General features: G+C 34.8%; 2 protein-coding genes across 3 annotated transcripts in view; one reads left to right on the forward strand and one right to left on the reverse strand.

Moving 5' to 3' along the window:
- The window catches only part of sugct (succinyl-CoA:glutarate-CoA transferase), a 130,583-nt gene extending 124,846 nt beyond the window's left edge, over positions 1–5,737 (reverse strand). The window contains exons 1-6 of the mRNA XM_059524275.1: positions 5,584–5,737; positions 4,977–5,022; positions 4,802–4,875; positions 4,318–4,403; positions 4,172–4,222; positions 3,944–4,064 (exon numbers count right to left, since the gene is read on the reverse strand). Coding sequence (XP_059380258.1) covers positions 3,944–4,064; positions 4,172–4,222; positions 4,318–4,403; positions 4,802–4,875; positions 4,977–5,022; positions 5,584–5,701 — 496 coding nt within the window. The 5' untranslated portion in view covers positions 5,702–5,737. The remainder of the gene's footprint in view (positions 1–3,943; positions 4,065–4,171; positions 4,223–4,317; positions 4,404–4,801; positions 4,876–4,976; positions 5,023–5,583) is intronic.
- Positions 5,738–8,028: 2,291 nt separating this feature from the next.
- Positions 8,029–18,905, forward strand: gyg1b (glycogenin 1b). 2 transcript variants are annotated; one of them, XM_059524074.1, is made up of 7 exons: positions 8,029–8,123; positions 9,378–9,513; positions 9,602–9,776; positions 10,432–10,594; positions 16,983–17,109; positions 17,412–17,622; positions 18,599–18,905. In XM_059524074.1, exons 1-7 carry the CDS (start codon positions 8,117–8,119, stop codon positions 18,743–18,745), a joined length of 966 nt encoding a protein of 321 aa, XP_059380057.1. In that variant the 5' UTR covers positions 8,029–8,116; the 3' UTR covers positions 18,746–18,905. The 2 variants fall into 2 exon arrangements, with proteins under 2 accessions (XP_059380057.1, XP_059380056.1); XM_059524073.1 differs by having other exon boundaries at positions 8,033–8,123; positions 9,375–9,513.
- The last annotated feature ends 1,335 nt before the right edge of the window (positions 18,906–20,240 follow it).

The raw sequence follows: 20,240 nt of genomic DNA on the forward strand, positions 1-20,240 counted from the left end.
TACCTCATGTTCCCATGTAAATAAAAACAGACATTTCTCAGTAGTTCTGTAACAGTTTTAAATCCAGATGCAACCTGTTGTAAAATATTTTATACCTATATAATCAAAAATAAATCCATGTTAGTTTGACCAAAACTGGTGACTTTTTATAAGAGAAATGTGTGCTTGAGAAATGTGTGCTTGTCTACAGAAATGCTGATTTCCATTTCCTTATCAAGTGTGACTTGACTGCAGGATTTATGGGTGCATGACACGTGAAACCAATCACCCAAGCAGCCAGCGTGGTGACAGTGCCCATCCGCTTCAGATTAGCGTGGCTACAGAACAATTAAAGTGTGGCTTTGTTTATGAGTGGGATTAAAAAAAAAACTTAAAAAACATCAGACAGTAAAGTAAATTAGCCTTTTCATAAGGGCCATACAACTGGAAACTTTAGGGTTTACGGGTTAAAAGCAGGCCAGATTTAGAATACCATACGGGTGTCTGCAGTACAGAAAACCTGGCTTTTTCATTTATACCTGGAGATGTAAAGGTAATGATCACTTCAGCTTTTTGTTGCAGCGGTCTTCCTCCATTTATACAAACACACCCAGTTTCTCTGTTCATTAGACTGCATCATAAATGCATAATAAAAGAGAAAACGCAAGAACATAAATACAAAAATAATATAAAATAAATAATAAAAAAAAGATCTAAATCCAATCTAAATTAAAATGCTAAAACTATTAATATGTAAATTATTTATCATATAATTTGATAATATAATAATATCATAAAACATTGAAAATAGTTTTTTTTTTTAACCACAGCTTGACGTTGTAAACATGTTACCCTCATTTGCAACTAAAAACAGATGCGTGTGAACTGTAAAATCTATTTGGGAGCATGTTTGCATGTGGGTCTTACAGCTGTGTAAAAACATCAGTTTTATGAAATTTAAAAGGTAAAAAGTCTTGAATGCCGTAATAAAATACCATTTAAACACAACATAAATAGTCTTGATCCTAAACATTCAGCTTTGCATCACATAAATAAATGATAAAATAAAATTTAAATAAATTTAAAAACAATTATTTTAAATTGTAATAATATTTCACAATATTCCAGTTTTTTTCTGTATTTTTGATCAAATAAATGCAGGCTTGATGAGCAGAAGAAACGTCTTTCAAAAACATAAAAAATAGTAATGTTTCCAAACTTTTGGTCTGTACTGTGTATATATACACTGTGTGCACAATTATTAGGCAAGTTGTATTTTTGAGGATAATTTTTTTTATAGTACAACTACAGTGTCAATCCAAAATGTTAACAAAGCCTCAAACCTGAACATTTAAGTAGTATAAGTGAAGTTTTGGCGTTCTTAAGAGAATATCTACATGTACACCATTATTAGGCAACTATTAGTGTGCAGAATTATTATGCAACTAAATTAAAAATCAAAGATTTTCCCATCTCACTTATTTTCACCTGTTTAAGTGAGAACAATAAACAAACTCAATTTACACATAAACATTTCAGAAATTTCAAAAAGAAAACCTCAGTGACCAATATAGCCAACCCTTCTTCTCGATAACAGTCACAAGCCTTCCATTCACGAGTCGGTCAGTTTCTTGATCTGGTCAGAGTCAACTTTTTGTGCTGCAGTGGAGTATTTTGATGCATGTGATGGAGCGTTGTCTTGCATAAAAATCAAAGTCTTCTTGAAAGATGCAGGCTTTTTCCTGTACCACTGCTTGAAGTCTTCTAAAAATTGGCAGTAGGTCTGAGAGTTGATTTTGAGTCCATTTTCAACCTGAAAAGGTCCAACTAGTTCATCTTTAATAATACCTGCCCATACCAGTACCCCACCTCCACCTTGCTGGCGTCTGAGTCGAAGTGGAGCTCTGTGTCCGTTACTGACCCAACCACTGTACCCATCCATCCATCTGGTCCGTCAAGAGTCACTCTCATCTCATCAGTCCACAAAACCTTTGAAAAATCTGTCTTCAGATATTTCTTGGCCCATTCTTGACGTTTCAACTTATGTGTCTTGTTCAGAGGTGGTCGGGTTTCAGCCTTTCTTACCTTGGCCATGTCTCGTACTTCTTGAGACTCCAGGTAGGTTGCAGTTGTGGAATATGGCAGCACTGGAGGATAATGGGTTCCTAGTAGCTTCACGTTTGATTCTTCTAAAATCTTTGGCGGTTAATTGAAACATTAACAAGCTACAGGTAGTCCAATATGCAGCAGCTAGAATCCTTACCAGATCAAGAAAATATGATCATATTACCCCAATTTTACAGTCTCTGCACTGGCTACCTATTAAGTTCTGTATCAGTTACAAATTATCACTACTTACCTATAAGGCCCTAAATGGTTTAGCTCCTGCGTACCTAACTAGCCTTCTACCACACTACAATCCATCACGCTCCCTAAGGTCACAAAACGCTGGACTTTTGGTAGTTCCTAGGATAGCAAAGTCCACTAAAGGAGGTAGAGCTTTCTCACATTTGGCTCCCAAACTCTGGAATAGCCTTCCTGATAATGTTCGGGGTTCAGACACACTCTCTCTGTTTAAATCTAGATTAAAAAAAGCATCTCTTTCGCCAAGCATACGAATAATGTATCTCTTAAATTGTGAGTGTAGTTGCATCTGATCAAATGCGCATTCTTATTCTTTAGCTTGGGTTAAACTACTTAATTTTACTTTGTTGGAACAGCAGCGATGCTAATGATGTCTCTAGATGTTTCTATGTTTTGCGTAACTAGGATTTACACAAGCTCCAGTCTGGACCCAGAACACTTGAGAAGAGATGATGCTGACCCTCAGAGGACCCCAGATGATGCTAACCCGGAATCAACAAACAGAACTAACAAATATTGCTACAAGTGTGACTGCATCATATAATAATTATTAATAATATTAATAATATTCATCGTCTGGCTGACTACGTCTAGTATTAATTTCTCTAAAAATCCTGTCATACGTGCACAAACAAACAGAGTGAAAGTCTTTTCTTCTCGACACGTTTTTTGCGACCCTGTTGACTATTTGCTACAAAACGTTTGATGGTTCTGTGATCACGGCCTCCCTGTGAAAGAGTACTGCATCCCTGTGAAAGACTTTTTACCAGTTTTGACTTTTCAGAGTCAGTTAAATCTCTTTTTTGGCCCGAGGAGAAGAATCTGCCTAATAATTATGCACACCTTGATATAGGGTGTTGATCTCCTTAGGCCACACCCTCCCTCATTACACAAATAAACATCACCTGATATGCATTAAATCCAATAAGCATTAAAGTTTATACAGCTTGGACTTGGAAATTATTGATACAATTATGATATGGTCAAAATAATTACTCGCCTAATAATTGTGCACACAGTGTATATTACACATATATAAAATATAAAGAGGTCTTACATTTGGGGATGGAAAAACAGGAATTGTCTAGTGGTTGACCGATATATCGCCGAGGCCGATATTTGTCATTTTTCAGATATCAGCCGATAAGTTTTTCTGCTTGGCCGATGTGTTCGAGGTGGTACTTTTATTTTGCTGTTGCACATTCTACAGACTCTGGCTATCAGAGTGGTTTACAATCAATAAATAACATGCATTTATGTCAAGAGACAGTCATAATAATTAAGAGTATATCATAAATGTTTACTTAATGGTGTTTATACAGTAATATGTTGTAAACGGTTGTATTTTATGCTAAATCTATTTAAATGATCAGCTGACAATGGTCACATTTCAAAATAAAAGTCCAAATGTTTTTCTGGATTGTTTATAACTAAAAGTCCTGAAATATGCAAAAAAAATATATATATATATTTAATTCAACTCACCCATTTTTTGATAAGACAAATTTATAAAGACATACAAATTTGTCATAATAACAGCATAAATCATGCAAATAGCTTTTACCGGGGACTCTGTTCATATTGCAAATATTGTGTTCACCTGTTATAGAGCAATAGATGAGCTGAGGGGCCACTTTACTCAACTCCTCGTACCCGAGTCCCATCTCATTCAGCTTCCCGGGCAAGTAATTCTCCACCAGAACATCACAGACTCTGGCAAGCTGACAGAAGAGACAATGCAGTGCGAGAGACAAGGTGTTCAAGCCAAAATATATCAAACAGCAACAATTCTGTAATGCATCGAAGTATAAAAACACTGAACTTCTACCTCAGTTACAAGTTTGGTCCCCAGTGGATCTTTAAGATTAACAGCAATGCTCTGCAAGAAAGAAATCACAATTACAATAGCAGAAATGAGGATCTCATGCATTTTAAAGATGAAAATTGGTAAGATACAAATAAAACGGAGTATACCTTTTTGTTCCTGTTCACACTCAGAAAATAAGCGCTCTCTTCACCCACAAACGGAGGGCCCCATGCTCTTGTGTCGTCTCCGGAGCCTGCCACACATTCATTCACAGCTCAATACAGTTCAGCAGAGTTCACCGTCAGTGTTTAGAGCTAACAAAGAATACGTTTCACAGGCAACACGAAGCGTTTAATATGTCCTTACAGTGGAAACAGCATTACCTACCCCAAAATATTTGCTTTGCTGGCATGCTTGGTCAAATAACAGTTTAATATACATGCAAGCAAACTTAATAAATGTTTATTATTATTATTATTATAGAGCTTGATTCACTTTCAGTATATAAAAAACAGTTGCAAAGAAGAAATAACTTCCTTCTGCAGAATTTGCATTTTGGGATGAAACTAATCCTTGAAATGATGGCAATATCTTAAATTAGAATTCATGCAATATGTTAAATAAGATGTGCATTATTTACACGAACCTTACCTGGTCGCTCAACCTTGATCACCTCAGCTCCCAAATCTCCCAATATCATAGTAGCAAAAGGGCCAGCCAAAACCCTGCATTGCACACCGTGTAGTCACTTATTTTGTATATATTTAGCAAATAAAATAGTTGTGTATTGTGATTGAGGAGCATGCTATGAATGCACAGCTCGTACCTCGTCAGATCTAAGACTTTCACTCCATCTAGTGGTCTGACCTGACCTTCACGGAGAAAAGAGTTTAAATTATTAACAATAAATCATTCTAGAATTCCTCATTGATAGATTAAAAAAGTGAAAAAAATATATATATATTCATACAAACTATGAATAAAAGTCTATACAGCATCTAAATAATGCCAGTTCATGAGAGCTCATCCCTGACACAGTGTTCAGCTTGATTATATGATTAACAAAAGCTTGAAATCACACCTTATCTTGCTTGTCAAAGGGCAAACGGGTTAAAAAAATAACCAATCCTTCAAGATTTCAGTTTACGAGAAAGAAATCAAATTTAAAAAGTACTACTGTTAACTATATATTTCTGTTTCTTTTAAATGCATGTGTGTGTATACATAAAACAAGCAGGTGTGTATACAGTTATGTTAAAATAAACTGATGTTTACATCAGTACCAAGGTAGTAAAGACGTAGGCATCTGTGCATACGCCATAAAATAAAGTGTTCATATAAAGTACACAATCGCAAAGTGACTGTAGAGGACTATGACACTAATGTTTGATCACACACCGCGTGAGCTGCTCGGTTTATAACACGGCTGCTACCTTGCAGTTTGGCAGAGATTGGTCGTCTTATAGTCACACACTTCGTCTTATTCGGATGTAGAAACTGTGATGTTCTGCTTAGATCAGACAAAACTCTCATGAGAACGCTTCCCGACATGTTGACTCGACGTTTACGTAAGTTACGCAATGCCTAGCCCCGCCTCCGCGATTAGAAAAGAAACATGTATCACATGACCACGCAGCTCATGCCACTTTTTTTGTAATCAAAGTAGCATTAAAGAAAATTAACAGAAAATAAAAAAGAAAGATATTATCCACGAAATAACTTAAAATAAATTATCCATCAAAAAGTTTTCAAGAATTTAATACATTTATTTTGCTTTTTGATTTTTCGTACCTTTCATAGTCTCAGATATTGAAATAGGTCAATTTTAAATAGTATGATGTTCCGTTTACAGTTTGCCTTTTTTGTTACACTTAAATAATTGAATAATTGTCTCATCGTACAATACCATTGTTATACAAGTAAAAAAATATTTTTTTAGGAATTACAAATGATAGGCTATTTAATCTCAAATTCAGTATTCTTATTGTTCCAAATAATAGGATCGAAGTTGTGTTTATAACCACATTAATAGAACCTGTTTATGAAAATAAGATAAGGACCTTGATTACATCAAAATCTCACAAATCTAAATAAAAAAAAATAAAGATATTTCATATTTATTTCTTTATCCGTATATTGTTTAAATACGCAGTTAGCAGTATTGAAATCAAGTACATTTAGAAACCCCTCTTCAATTGGATCGCATAGAATAGTCTTCTATAAATTGTGTCTTTTTTTAGATTATCTATATTGGCTTAAAGTGGCACATAACACCCATGTTAATTGATATGTGTTGTCCTTGATGAAAAAAAAATAAAGAAATATAAACAGTTTATCTTTTTTACACATGCATTCATATAAAATATGTACAAACATATAAATATATATATAAAACATTTATAAATATTCCAGTTAACATATGAATATAAATGTTTTAACTCGAGTGTCTCAACTGTTGGTGCAACTGCTTTTCTTCTTCTTCTTCTTCTTCTTCTTCTTCTTCTTCTTCTTCTTCTTCTTCTTCTTCTTCAGGAAGTGACTGATCCACACCTGCATTATCCTGTTGAATGAGGGTTTCTTAGGTAAAATCTACATAGACATATTGGATACTTTATGCTATTACCACAACATTTTGGAACAGATACAGCTAACATACTGGGGAACATAATCAAAAAATAATTTTCCTCCTGCCTTATTCCTGTCCTGTAGATACCAAATTCAATATTTCAGGGAAAAAAATCCATTGAATATTCTCATGCTGAAAAATAGGTGATCAAATTTTTCATATTCTTATTTGACATTCAGTGTCTCATGACAGAAATAAGGTAATGCTGCATGTGAATTTAATGTTGTGGTAATATCATGAGGTGAGCAAAAGCTACAACATTTGGACCCAGGAAGCCTTTCTCTGAGCCCTTGACAGTTTTGAAATTGTTGTTGTGAAGTAATGCCTCACTCTAGATTAGTCAAAGTCACAAACCATTATACTTGTTTTATTCTAATCCATGAGACCTTTTAAAGGACATATGACACATGACTATCTGAGCTGTATGATGTTTCTGACATATTAGAGTATGTAAAAAAATTGTTTTTATATATATATCATAAATTATGAAAAATAAAAAAATCAATGTATCCACAAACAGCTCAGTACTACTTAGGAGTTAATCAAAGTGGCCACATGCATTGTAAAGGTCAGACTCCAAGCTTTAAAATTACACTTATTTTGTGTTATGAATGCATTATTTAGGAGTCAAAATGAAAGCAACCCCTAAACTCTGACCAGTAGGTGGCATGAGACACCAATCAGTTCGAATCTATAATTCTATTCTACTCTATTCTATTCTATTCTATTCTAGAGATGTCTCACTATCAGGTCAAACTGTTGTACATGTGCTCTTCCTATTCAGTTAGAATAGCTAACAAACAGTCATAATCATAACTGTAACTTAGTTAACTTAGTTTCAAAACAAGTTTGACAGTCTAGCTGTTAACAACGTGGTAATCAGTCTTACTTTTCAGATTCAAATTAAACCAATATATTATTTTATGTAGCTAAATTTAAAAGGCTATGACCAGTCTTGAAGAAAAGATTGGTTGACTAACCTTTAAAATTAGTCAAAGTAATTTATGCAACTGGCCACAGGACGTTTCGTTAACAATTTTTTAACCATGAACATCAAAAGTTCACACCTTCTCTTTTACATTCATATAAATTACAACCCAAAATCTTGGAAATCTTTCAACTACCCAAGTGCAGTCACAGATCTGAGACCACGCCCCAACGATCAACCAATCAGGGCCGTGTCCGCAGAGCCCTCTCTGGTCACGTGACCTGCAGCATATATCTAGAGAAGGTCGCGCAGGTATAAATGAAATCAGGGCGTAATACAGAGTCTGTTTCAGTGAAGTGACTCTGATGTTTTGGGAGTCCGAGCTACAGAATAGCTTTGACAAATATCCAGCATGGCAGGTATGTGACAATGCACTTTTCATTTAAATCAGACAGAGCTGCTGAAGTGTGGAGGGTTACTTCTGCATATGTGACTAAAGGCTTAAAGGGATGTGGATGTTCACTGCATTGCTCAAATTCATATTTCTATGGATGTAATTTATGTAATGCTCATTTATGCAGGCACGATTCCTCAAAAGTTCAAGATTATTTATGTTGAAATAATAATTAAAATATTATTTATAATCCAAATCATTTTGACACAAATTAGACTGTGAATTATTAATGATGTCCGATTTAATTGTTCGGTTGAAGAATCGTCTGAAACGGTTTACAAAACCGGTCTGAACACTTTGAATGATTCTCGAGTCAACAGTTCATTGAATCGAGAACCGTTTGTTTTGATTATTATTATAATAATTGTTTTATTATTCCCGACTATGACTCATTATACTGGTTTAAATAAATAGCATTTCATTAAACAAGCAAAAAGTTTCAGCTGAGAGATATAAGATAATTTAAGAAGTGTTAAATGCAAATGTAAATTATATTTGCGATCTAAATGACCGCTGTATAAATCATGCACCCATGGCTACAAACTGAACTCGTACATTTACCACTAAAACACATTTTTTCTTTTTCTTCCTCTTTTTTTTGGAAGAAAAACAACAATATGGGTTTATTGGAATATTTTAGAATATTTTAAATCAAAAGTCTGTCATCATTTACTCACCCTCATGTCGATTGCTGGTAATAAAACAGTTGGTGGTTCTCATTGACTTCTATAGCATGAAAAAGTACTATGGAAGTCAATGGCAACCACCAACTGTTTGATTATCAGCAATCTTCAAAATATCTTCTTTTATGTTCAACATAAGAAAGCAACTCATATAGGTTTGGAATGACATGAGGGTTAATAAATGATCCCCATTTTGGGGGGAACTGTCCCTTTAAGAATCAGTGAATCAGTTTTTGAACGGATTCTTCCAAACTCATTGTTCAAAAGAACCGATTCTCGGAATCGAATCTAAACCATATTCAAAGGGAAAATACATCACTTACAAAGGCACAGCTTATAATTGTTTATTTGTTAAAAAGTTCATTCATTCAGCTTTATAAGTTTCACCACTTTTTTTACATTGTTATGACAGGCAATGTGTATCATTGATGATTTCCCCTTGTTTTGGGGGGAAATCCATTTTGTTGCCATCTGTTATAGAATAGTAATGTTAAATCTGTCAGTCAGTGTTAGGTCAATCTTCATTTCTTTAGCAGAACAGGCATTTGTCACTTTGGCCACAAACGAAAGCTATGCGAGAGGAGCGATGGTGCTTGGAAAATCTCTTAGGAACCACAAGACTTCAAAAAAGCTGGTGGTGCTCATTGGGCCACATGTGTCCGATCAGTCGAGGTACAGCATGCTTCATTCAGTCAGTACTGTACTGCGGACTCTCTGGCTTCCGTGGAAAACACAATGAGATGTTTGTGAATGTCTTCAGGGAAGTGCTTCGTAAGATCTTCGATGAAGTCAGGCTAGTGGATGTGTTGGACAGTGGGGACACAGCACACTTGGCCATGATGAAGAGACCTGATCTGGGGGTCACTTTCACTAAGCTGCACTGCTGGACTCTCACACACTACTCCAAGTGTGTGTTTATGGACGCTGACACACTGGTGAGTGCGCATTATGACTTCAAACCAGCTGATTAGCAGAGAGTTCAAGTCAAAACATGCATGAAATATTTATGCCATTTGAATTACATTGTGCGTCATTAACTGAGTGTGTGAATGTACTGTACGCCTCTGCCTCTGCGTCTTATTCAACTTGTTTAATTTGCCAAAAATAGTGAAGGCATCTGTGCATGCCTTTTATTCATAGAGACATTTATCTTATCAAAAATAGAGTAAAAACAAAAAATATTGTGAAAAATGTCAAATTTCTAAAATGTAAACTAAAATATAATTTATTATTGAGAATACTCTGATGACAAAGCTGAATTATTATCAATTTTGAAAAAAAAGTGTTGCTTAATATTTTTGTGGATTTATGAGAAGTTAAGTATATAAAAAAGACAGCATTTATTTAAAATAAGATTTCTTTTTTTTTTTTGGTAACATTGGAGCTGTTTTTACTGTCACTTTTGAGGAGTTCAGCATAATTGCTGAATAATTAATAATAATAAAAAAAATGAACAGTAGTGTGTTTCTTAGTAAAATAACTTTTTTTTTCCATACATGCACTAATGAACTGTACATACTACGACCAAAAAAAAAACCACATAAAAATACACTTTTTTGACCAAGTTTGACTCTTTTCTGACGACTGTAGGTGGTTTCCAACATCGATGAGCTGTTTGACAGAGAGGAGTTGTCTGCGGCTCCAGACCCCGGCTGGCCTGATTGTTTTAACTCTGGTGTGTTCGTGTTTCGCCCGTCCAACGAAACCTACGGCAAACTCCTGCAGTACTGCACAGAGCATGGCAGCTTCGACGGTATGTAAAACACCACTATCATTCGCTTTGAGATGTCTCAGGGCTCTGAATTTCAGTTGGAGCTAATAGCTTTTAGGGCACAGGCTGTTCACACCAAGAACGATAACTGTAGCGATGACTGTGATGGAAGCTATATTAGCATTAGCATTTATTATGAGTGTGCTACCACTTTAAAAGCTCAATCTTTGGGTGGATTGATTCTGATTGGCTGTCATTATTTTTGTTCACAATTTGGACAAACGTAGATTTAGAACGATTATTAAAACTTCATAGTTTTAGTTATTATATTTATTGTCCTTGGTGTAAACTGGCCTAAAGTTATTTTTGTAAGCTGAGGGACAAGTATATTTACTTAATTACTTAGTTAACATTATATATTAAAATGGAGAAATTCTGCAGTCTTCCCTGCTGCTCTTTTCCAGACGACAAAAACAAAACATAGTGATACTAGGAGCTATATAGAATGACAAAAAGACACTGCAGAAGTATTTTATGTCACATTGCATTATATTCTGAATCTTTTTAAGACATGCAATATTTTTGAGTCACTAAATCTTTTCATCCATGGAAAAGTTGAGAGAAAAACTGTAAAAAAATAAATAATAATAATAATTGTTTTTTTTGGACAATTGGATTTAAGTGCATAATACATATGTGAAAATAAATCAAATATAAAAAGCAAAAGTAACAAAATAATTTCCAAATAACATTTACACATATTGTTATTTTGTAATTATTTAATATTAACACAAAATAAATAAAGAAACACTGTTTCATAAATGAGTTTGTGGGATCTACAAGGTTGAGAACCCCCTGATATAGAGCACTTTTAATGGTACTCTCTTTTTTTAACCAGTTTAGATCTTAGATCTAGTCACTGTCTAATTACAGCACTCTTCTTAACCTTGAATCTTGTCCAGATCCTAATATATGTTTATACAAGTTTTCAAACTTCCTATATTTATCTCTCTTGTGATCCGGGTGCTTATCAATACCTCGTCTATTTTAGCTGATGTTTCTGAATGGATGGATATAGTTCTACCTCTCCATTCCAGCTGAAACCTCTCTGCGTTTCCCCACACGCCCAGCACTTTGATGTGTGCTCATCTTACGCACACTGTCAGCGTAATTAAGTCGCCCTTCCCTGCTTGCATCACAAAATTACCTCAAGCAAAAATGCCCAACAGAGCCTCTCGAGTATTGCCCAACACAGCTGGTTCATAAGCCCGGAGAGGAATTTGGCATGGACGCCTTAACAAACAAAAGCCCTTTCATGGCAACCCTGTTTTTCCTTTTCTTTAGGAGCCAAGGGCCATTTTCTACAGCCACCTCTTGGCGTAGCTGCTCGTTATGCAACTTTTATGGATTTTAGTCATTTGGTAAAATGGTTATCATGGAAAGTGCATGTTTCTTTTTCCCTATGCTTTGTTTTCTCTTGTTAGTTGATAACATGCAGGAGGAATAATTATTTGCATATGTCAGCGTGTGTGAGTGACTTGCAGATTTATGATGTATTGGTGTAAATTTTTGGACGTGTTTTCAGCTCGGCGACACAGTGAACCCATTCTTATGAGTCTGGCTGGAGTTTGAGCGTGACGGTCGAGGAACCAATTAGATTGCTGCGTTGTGAGGGTGGGCTCTGCTTACATTACGGAGACTGGCAGCTTTTCAAAAGCCTGTTTATTATGCTTTTGTTATTCCACAGAATCCAGAGGCTCTTTTGGACTGTCATAATTGCAGGCTGCATAAATGCTACACAATCTTATCCGCCTGAGCTTTCGGTCTATTTTTGAATGTCCTCTGACACATCATAATAATTTGTAATAATTGCTTTATTTTTAGCTGAGATAGATTGTTTGTGGTCATAACAGGGAAAGCTTGGAATCTTCTTCATGATGTCTTGTGGTATTCTCTGCTTAATGAAGCTTTGAGATTGGGAGAGAAGAACATGATTTAAGATTAGTATTCCTCACAAACACGATTATATAGAGAATGTAAAATGAGAATCTAGAAGGAAAAACTCAACAATTTCACAGGACAATCTGACTGGTGCGATTTCTAAGATGTTTCGAGGGTGTTCTGTGTTGTGGCTATGGCAATGTGAGGGTGTTCTGTTTGGTTGCTATGGCATTGTTAGGGTGTTTTGTGTGGTTGCTATGGCAATGTTACGGTTTGGGTTAGGGTGTTCTGTGTGGTTGGTATGGTAATGTTAGGGTGTTCTGTGTGGTTGCTATGGCAATGTTAGGGTTAGGGTTAGTGTGTTCTGTGTGGTTGTTATGGCATTGTTAGGGTGTTCTGTGTGGTTGCTATGGCATTGTTAGGGTGTTCTGTGTGGTTTCTATGACAACGTTAGGGTGTTCCAGGTAGTTACACAGCAAGTGTTTTGCTATGTGGTTATGATGTTTTGTGAGATCGCCATGTTGTTGTTAAGATGTTCTGGGTGATGATACAGTAAGTGTGTTGCTATGCAATGTTAGGGTGTGCTGGATGGTTACTATGGCATTGTTAGGGTGTCCTGTGTGGTTGCTATGGCAATGTTAAGATGTTCTGGGTGATGATACAGCAAGTGTGTTGCTATGCAATGTTAGGGTGTGCTGAGTGGTTACTATGGCATTGTTAGGGTGTGTGTTCTGTGTGGTTGCTAGGTGGTTATTAGTGTGATACTGCATGGTTGGTAGGGTGTTCAGGGTCCTAGGAAGTGTGTTCTGAATGGTTCTACGCTGGTTGTAAAGGTGTTGCTATGTGATTACTAATGTGTTGCTAGGGTATTGTGTGTGGTTGTAAGTTGGTTGCTATGGTTTGTAGGCAAGTTGTAAGAGTACTGATAGATAATTGGTTGTGTGTAGCTTGGTGATTGTTAGGGTGTTGTAGATATTTGTAATGGCAATGCTCAGTGGTTTCTCGGGTGTTGCTAGGGTGGCAGTATCATTTCTAAGTGACTGCTAGAATGTCTTGCATAGTTGCTAAGATTGTCTAGGTAATGATATAATAGAATTGCAAGGGTGTTTCTAAGGCACTGTTAGGTGATGTTATGGTTGAGTTGTTGGGTGGTTACTGTGGTGTGGTGGTTGGTCTGGGTGCTTGCTAGCGCAGTGTTAGTTGATTGTTAGAGTTCTGTTTGGTTGTAAGATGGTTGTTCTTAGGGTGTTTTCTAAATAGTAAAAAGGACATTACTTGGTTGTTCTAGGTGGTTGCTAGGGTGTTGCAAGATAGTTGTAAGAGCATTGCTATTGCATTGCCAGATGGTTGATAAGGTATTCTGGATGGTTGTAAGGGCATTGTAGGTTGTTACTCTGGCGTTCTATTGGGTTATAATGCAATTTCTAGATGGTTGCTACTAGAGTGTTCTGAGTGATTAGATGTAATTTGTACTGTTAAGTCATGCTTACATTAAAAAATTGATACAGCAAAGGACCAGTTGTTTTGGATTTTAAACCAAAAATAAAAAATAAAAAATTTAAAGAACAATGAGAGTGTTCAGGAATGATCTCTGACAGAGTTTTGTGCGTCAGACTAACAAACCAGCCTGATCACATCCAGGTTTGTTGGGCGTTCAGACAACTGGCATCAAATCAGTGTGTCCTCTCATACCTGCCGAGCATCTGAATCTCTGAAACGGTGAATCAAACGAGCATCTTTCCATTTCCTGGTTTATTACGGTCCTGATGGCCTGAGGCTATCATGTGGACTTGTTCTCATCCTCTGCCAATGTAAACCGGCCAGAGACATAGTGCATTCCTCCACAGTTCAGATCATCCTCTCAAAATGAACACTCCAAGGCCGTAGTAATGTTTGTAGAGCCACTTGCACAAGGAAAGCCCGGGGGAGGATTCTGAACACTGTTTCTGGGCTCTTGAAGGCACGCCAGAATTAAATAACGCTCGATTGGTTTAGCTGCTAAACCAGCATGCTTTGCAAACAGTGCTCCAGCTTGTTGGTTAATCTGCTATAGGCACGTAGCATTATTAGGCGACTTTGTAAATGTCTTCTTTGGCTAGCAGTGAGGATGCTGTATATGGGTTGTGCTGACTATATTCATTTCCTTACAGCGTGCACATAGCCTGTCCTGGAGCAAATATTCATGTGTGTTTAAGTGCAGAGGATGGAATTGGATTCTTAGTGCTGCCCATAGGTTAACAGAAATAAATGGACTTAAAATGTGTTTTATGTTCGGTCACAATTGTGACCGGTGGGATAATGTGTGTACTGAAATAACATATTTCTGCAGTCATAAAAATGGTTAGATATCTTAGCCCAGCTATTTAAAACAGTTTGATCACATTCTAGGGCTACTATTATGCATAAAAAACTTATGCAACATTGATAGGAACACTGAGATTAAAAAAAAAAAAAATCAAAATTTTTACTTTTTTTTGTATTATATTAATATTTATTAATTATATTTATATTAATGCTTAGAGTATAACAACATCATTATTGTAAATTTATTAATATCTATGAAATTAATATCTAAGTTCACTGTTATCCAACCGGTCACTATTGTGACCATCAGCATGTTTACTCATTCTGTGACAACACTCAACAAAACTAAATATATGTGAATGCACATATTTATACTAGACACCCTAAAGATCACGTGTACCAAACATCTTTGTCATATATTTATATTAAGACACTTTACTAGCCTTTAGTTTGTGGAGCTTTATGCAGCCATCATCTTCTCAAGGTGCAAACAGGAAGTAAACTGCTCTGGTCATGTGACAATTTGCACTAATCACGTGAAACTGCACATATTAAATTGGGACCCTTTATTTTTTCCATATTTGCAGGAAGTACACTAACACATCAGTCAGTAAGGTTTTTAGAGCTTTATAAATGAAAACCTTTTTTACAGTCACTATTGTGAAAAGAGTTAATATTAAAAGAGTTAATATTAGTTAATGCATTAAATAATGAGACCTTAGTGTAAAGTGTTACATTCAAAACACAGAAGACACAATCTGAGTTGATCTCTCACATGTAATGAAAGCGGATGGGGACCAAGAGCTGTAAAGCTCCAAACTGAACTAAAACAACTATAAAATTATCATTTTTTAAATTTAATTGTATGTTATGATGCAAGTCTTCTAAAGCCATACAATACCTTAATGTTGAGTGACATACTAAAAATGTGGTCGTTATTCATCATGACAGTCATGACATTTATTACAAAATTACAAACTGAACAAACGGCTCAGATTTGATCACACAAGAAAAGACAGTCAGTCACACATGTGAAACAGTCAAGGTAGAAAACCTTATTATATAACATCTTTGTAATCAGCCAGATCACTCAAGCAAGCACACAAATGAGAGCCTCATAGCAACAACCAACCAAAACACTGAAATTAGAATTCAAAAGACTACATTTTATAGTTAATTCCCCCAAAAAGAATAAACTCTCTGTGATGCTATTAATTCACATTTGTATTATTATTCTTTTGAATTAATTTTTTTTTATTAAAGTAATTTTATTTAGTAATGATTCGTTTATTTGTTTGTTTTATTGATTAATTATTAGTTAAATATTATTTTAATCGTATGTATGTTTAATATTTATTAATTCATATTTATTTATTAATTCATAGTATTATAGCATTCATTCATCTTTGTTGACTTATTAGTATTTTGTATATTCATTCATTCATTCATTCAGTTTTGTATTCTTTTAATTGTCTGTTTATTTGTTGTTCATTCATTCATAGGTATTTATTTTTGTAATTATTAATATCCATTCTTTCTCTCTTTTTATCCATTCATAATTATATGTATTATTTTAATTGTCTGTTTGTTTATTTATTAGCTATTTATTCATTCTTTCATAGGTATTTATTTATTTTAATAATTCTTAGTGTTTATCAATTCATTCTTAGTTATAGATTTTTATTATTGTTTTGTTATTTATTTATTCATTCATAGTTCTTAGTTTTTGCATTTCATTGTATATCATAGGAATTATTAGTATTTATTTAATCATTCATAGCTATTATTTTAGTTGTTTGTTTGTTTGTTTGTTTGTTTATTTGCATTTATTATTTATTTATTCATTCATAGTTATTTATTCATTTATATGTTTTATATTATTAATTAGGCCGTTAGAATTGTAAATTTTTATTAATTCGTTTATTTTTTGGCTGTGTATTCTTATTTATTTATTTATTTGTTTGATTGTTTATTAATTATGTATTTATTTGTATAATTTATTTATTTGTATTTATTTAATGCATTTACACTTGGTGATGCTGGTAGTACAGATATGACACACTTCAGCTTTTATTGCCCAAATGAATGACTTTTATCAGTGTTATTTCCTTCTAAATTATATAGACAAATAAAAGAGAGCTACTTCATTTGAAGTGACATTATGTCAAATTAATCTGCTCCACAGGAGGGGACCAAGGAGTTCTGAACGGCTTCTTCAGCGACTGGGCAACCGCCGACATCAACAAACACCTTCCCTTCATCTATAACATGAGCAGCATAGCCATCTACACGTACCTTCCGGCGTTTAAACAGTGAGTGTGTGTGACGCCAGCAGCAGGATACACACACACACGAGTCACATGAAGGCTGCTCATGCCCTAACATCGGGTTACAGGAGCGGAGGAAGAAGAGACTAAATCATCCGAGGAGACGCTAAATTCATAATGCTTTCAGTAATAGTGTGCATGGTGTTCTCACTTCAGGTTTACACCATACACACAGAAAATGTCAGTCAGGAATATAAACACATTTTATTTATTGAAATGCATTCACATACCTGAAGTCACCCGCTATTTTCCAGGAATGCATGCTGAAAATGTCTTTTGGTCTACAGATACGGTGCAAATGCAAAGGTTGTGCACTTCCTGGGCCAAACGAAGCCATGGAGCTACACGTATAACCTCACGCAGAGGAGAGTGAGAGGAGACGCGCAGGCCTCGTCTCAGACCGGCTTCCTGCTGCAGTGGTGGGCTCTGTACAGCGCCGAGGTGCTGCCCGCTCTGATCCGAGAGTATGGAGACCAGCCCTTCGACTCCGGCTGTGAGGTCAGGCCTAACACACTGATGAACATAACCACGGCCTGGAGACTACACACACTGCCTGTGTGCCAGCTCTCATACTTACACTACATGATAAGCATGCATTATTCACACACACACACACACACACACTCACACAGTCTTGCATTTACATGCTATTGTCTATAGTAGCAAAGGCCACAACAATATTCTGTGACATTGTGATTTTTACAGTCGCTTGTGATTTACTGAAAAAAAACACAATACATTATTTGATTTATTTATCAAAATAATAAAATGTTTTATTAGAGCTTGGAATGACTGTAATTTATCAAATAAAAAAATTACATTTTTGAATACCTTGTAATTTATTTGATATATTTATTATGTATTTACATCACTTTTACAGAAATTACACTTTTAAAACTAGTTTATCTCATATATCCAGATTCTGAGAACATATTTATTATAAAATATATTTTATATATGTGCTAAATTTAAATGACTTTTCCCTTTCTAGAAGTTACAAATCTAAAATAAAGTAAAGATAATGAAGATGATGATGATAATAATAATACTCATTAATGGTAATCATAATAATTACTGTTTCTACTTTCATCTCAGTGAATTTTGCTTGACATGACAATAAAAAAAATTGTTTTAAATATCAATTTTATATATATATATATATATATATATATATATATATATATATATATATATATATATAAAGCATTTTGTCTGAGATTTTTTTTTTTTTTTTGCGCTTGGCATAATTTGAAAAATGTCATTTTACATATGTATTTTATTTAACGTATATATGTATTACTAATTCACACATTTGTTCTAGGTCTAGAAATAGCAGTAGTAGTAGTAGACACAAAAATAGTCCCCCTCACACAGTACATCCATGTTTTTCAAGACTGTGAGGATCCTGTCTGAAAAGGTCTAAAAGACGAGCTGTTTTAAAGGAGTGTGATGTATTTAATCCTCTGGTTCACAGGAGGATGCTCCGGCGAGCGAGGAGCGTGTTCAGCCGCTCATGTCCTCAGCGGAGCGCAAGCAGAGATGGGAGCAGGGCCAGGCCGACTACATGGGAATAGACTCTTTTGACAACATTCAGAAAAAGCTTGACGTTTTCCTAAAATAAAAAGTCAAACAGAAATTTGAGAGGGTATTCAGCTATGCAAGACTGTCACACTGTGGCTGCTAACACGTCACTCTCTGTCTTCTTCATTCAAGCATGCAATGCTAACTGTACCTTTAAACCTCAAAATGTGAATTCTGCCAGTGCATGGCATTTGTAATAGATAGGTCCCGTTTGGGCCCAGCTTTCTCTATCACTTGCTCAATGTTCAGTCATTCTTCTGGACTTATACTGACACCTAGAGGTTTGAGGATTTCTGAACACACAAATGCTAAATTTAAAGTGATAAATGTATACCATTTACATACAAAAGTCCAGTATTGAGTAACTTCTGCTGTTAGTATTGAAGATAAATAAAACAAAACATTCTTTCTTTTTCGTAAAAAGAAAATCAGACTCAGAATATGTCATTCTCTTGTTCTTCACTTGTTGTTGATTCTGCTTCGAAGGCTTTCTGCTCTTGAATGTTGATCACATATATCTTCCTTTTTATATCTTTGCGTTATACTTTTGTCTTTTTGTATCTCTGTTTTCTTGTATTCTGTGTTACAGAGCCATTGTCCCCTCTGGCTACAAAATAAATCTGGCAAAATGATTATGTGTGAAATTTCATCTTTTTTTAATTAATGTTATTAACTGTAATAGATCTTTCACTTCAGCTGTCAGGAACATCTTTCAGGTTTGTAACTGAAGTCTTATTAAAAACATGAGTTTGGTTTGAGAAATGGAAACATTTAACATTTAACAGTAACATTCCGAAATAAAATAAATAAATCAGGAAATTATGAATTTATAAATTGTTACGACACCCTGTGGTTGTTGGTGGAGCGGCATTTTTAAATTGAATTATTTTAGTGTTTGTATTTATGAAATATAGTTATTTCCATGTAGTTCTTAAGTCAAGCTAAATTTTATTGGCATTTAGGTATTTTTTATTAATAGAAACCGCTATGGTAGCGATATAGTCGATGCGGTTTCTACTGCACAATAACAAATACAGTCATAAGCCATAATGAGATTACACTCCTTTCGTTGTTTTTTATTCATATGATTTTTAAAATGAATGTTACAGTTTTTCCATAAAGTTGTATTTATATTAAGGTTATATATAATATTTATATAATTTATTTATAAATATATTATATTTATAGATTATATTTTGTAATTATATTTTACATTTATATTTTGAATATATATATAGGCTTCAGACGGAACCTTTTTTATTATTATTTTTCTTTCACATTTCAAATGACCCATTAAAAATATCCTAACTCATTTTTTAAGGTAGCATAATGATTAGCTTTAAATTAATAGATAAACACACGTGCCTCGTCTGTTGGTTATTGTTGATTAAAGTGGACTGTTATTCATTTTATCATAATTTATGCTCGTGGCTCCGCCCCTCAAGTGCACTCTCTATTTTAGATGGATAAGGTAAGCATCCCCTTTATTTGCGTATGTTTGGATAATTCATGAGACGTGGCTCTATGGCCCCGCC

Source organism: Carassius carassius, chromosome 35, assembly GCF_963082965.1.
Source record: "Carassius carassius chromosome 35, fCarCar2.1, whole genome shotgun sequence".
Classification (NCBI taxonomy): Eukaryota; Metazoa; Chordata; class Actinopteri; order Cypriniformes; family Cyprinidae; genus Carassius; species Carassius carassius.

What these genes read in the sequence shown, in the direction of transcription:
- gyg1b (XM_059524073.1), top strand. An exon ending in CATGTGTCCGATCAGTCGAG is followed by an intron (nt 9,514 to 9,601) that starts GTACAGCATGCT and finishes GAATGTCTTCAG; the next exon opens with GGAAGTGCTTCGTAAGATCT. An exon ending in AGAGCATGGCAGCTTCGACG is followed by an intron (nt 10,595 to 16,982) that starts GTATGTAAAACA and finishes TCTGCTCCACAG; the next exon opens with GAGGGGACCAAGGAGTTCTG.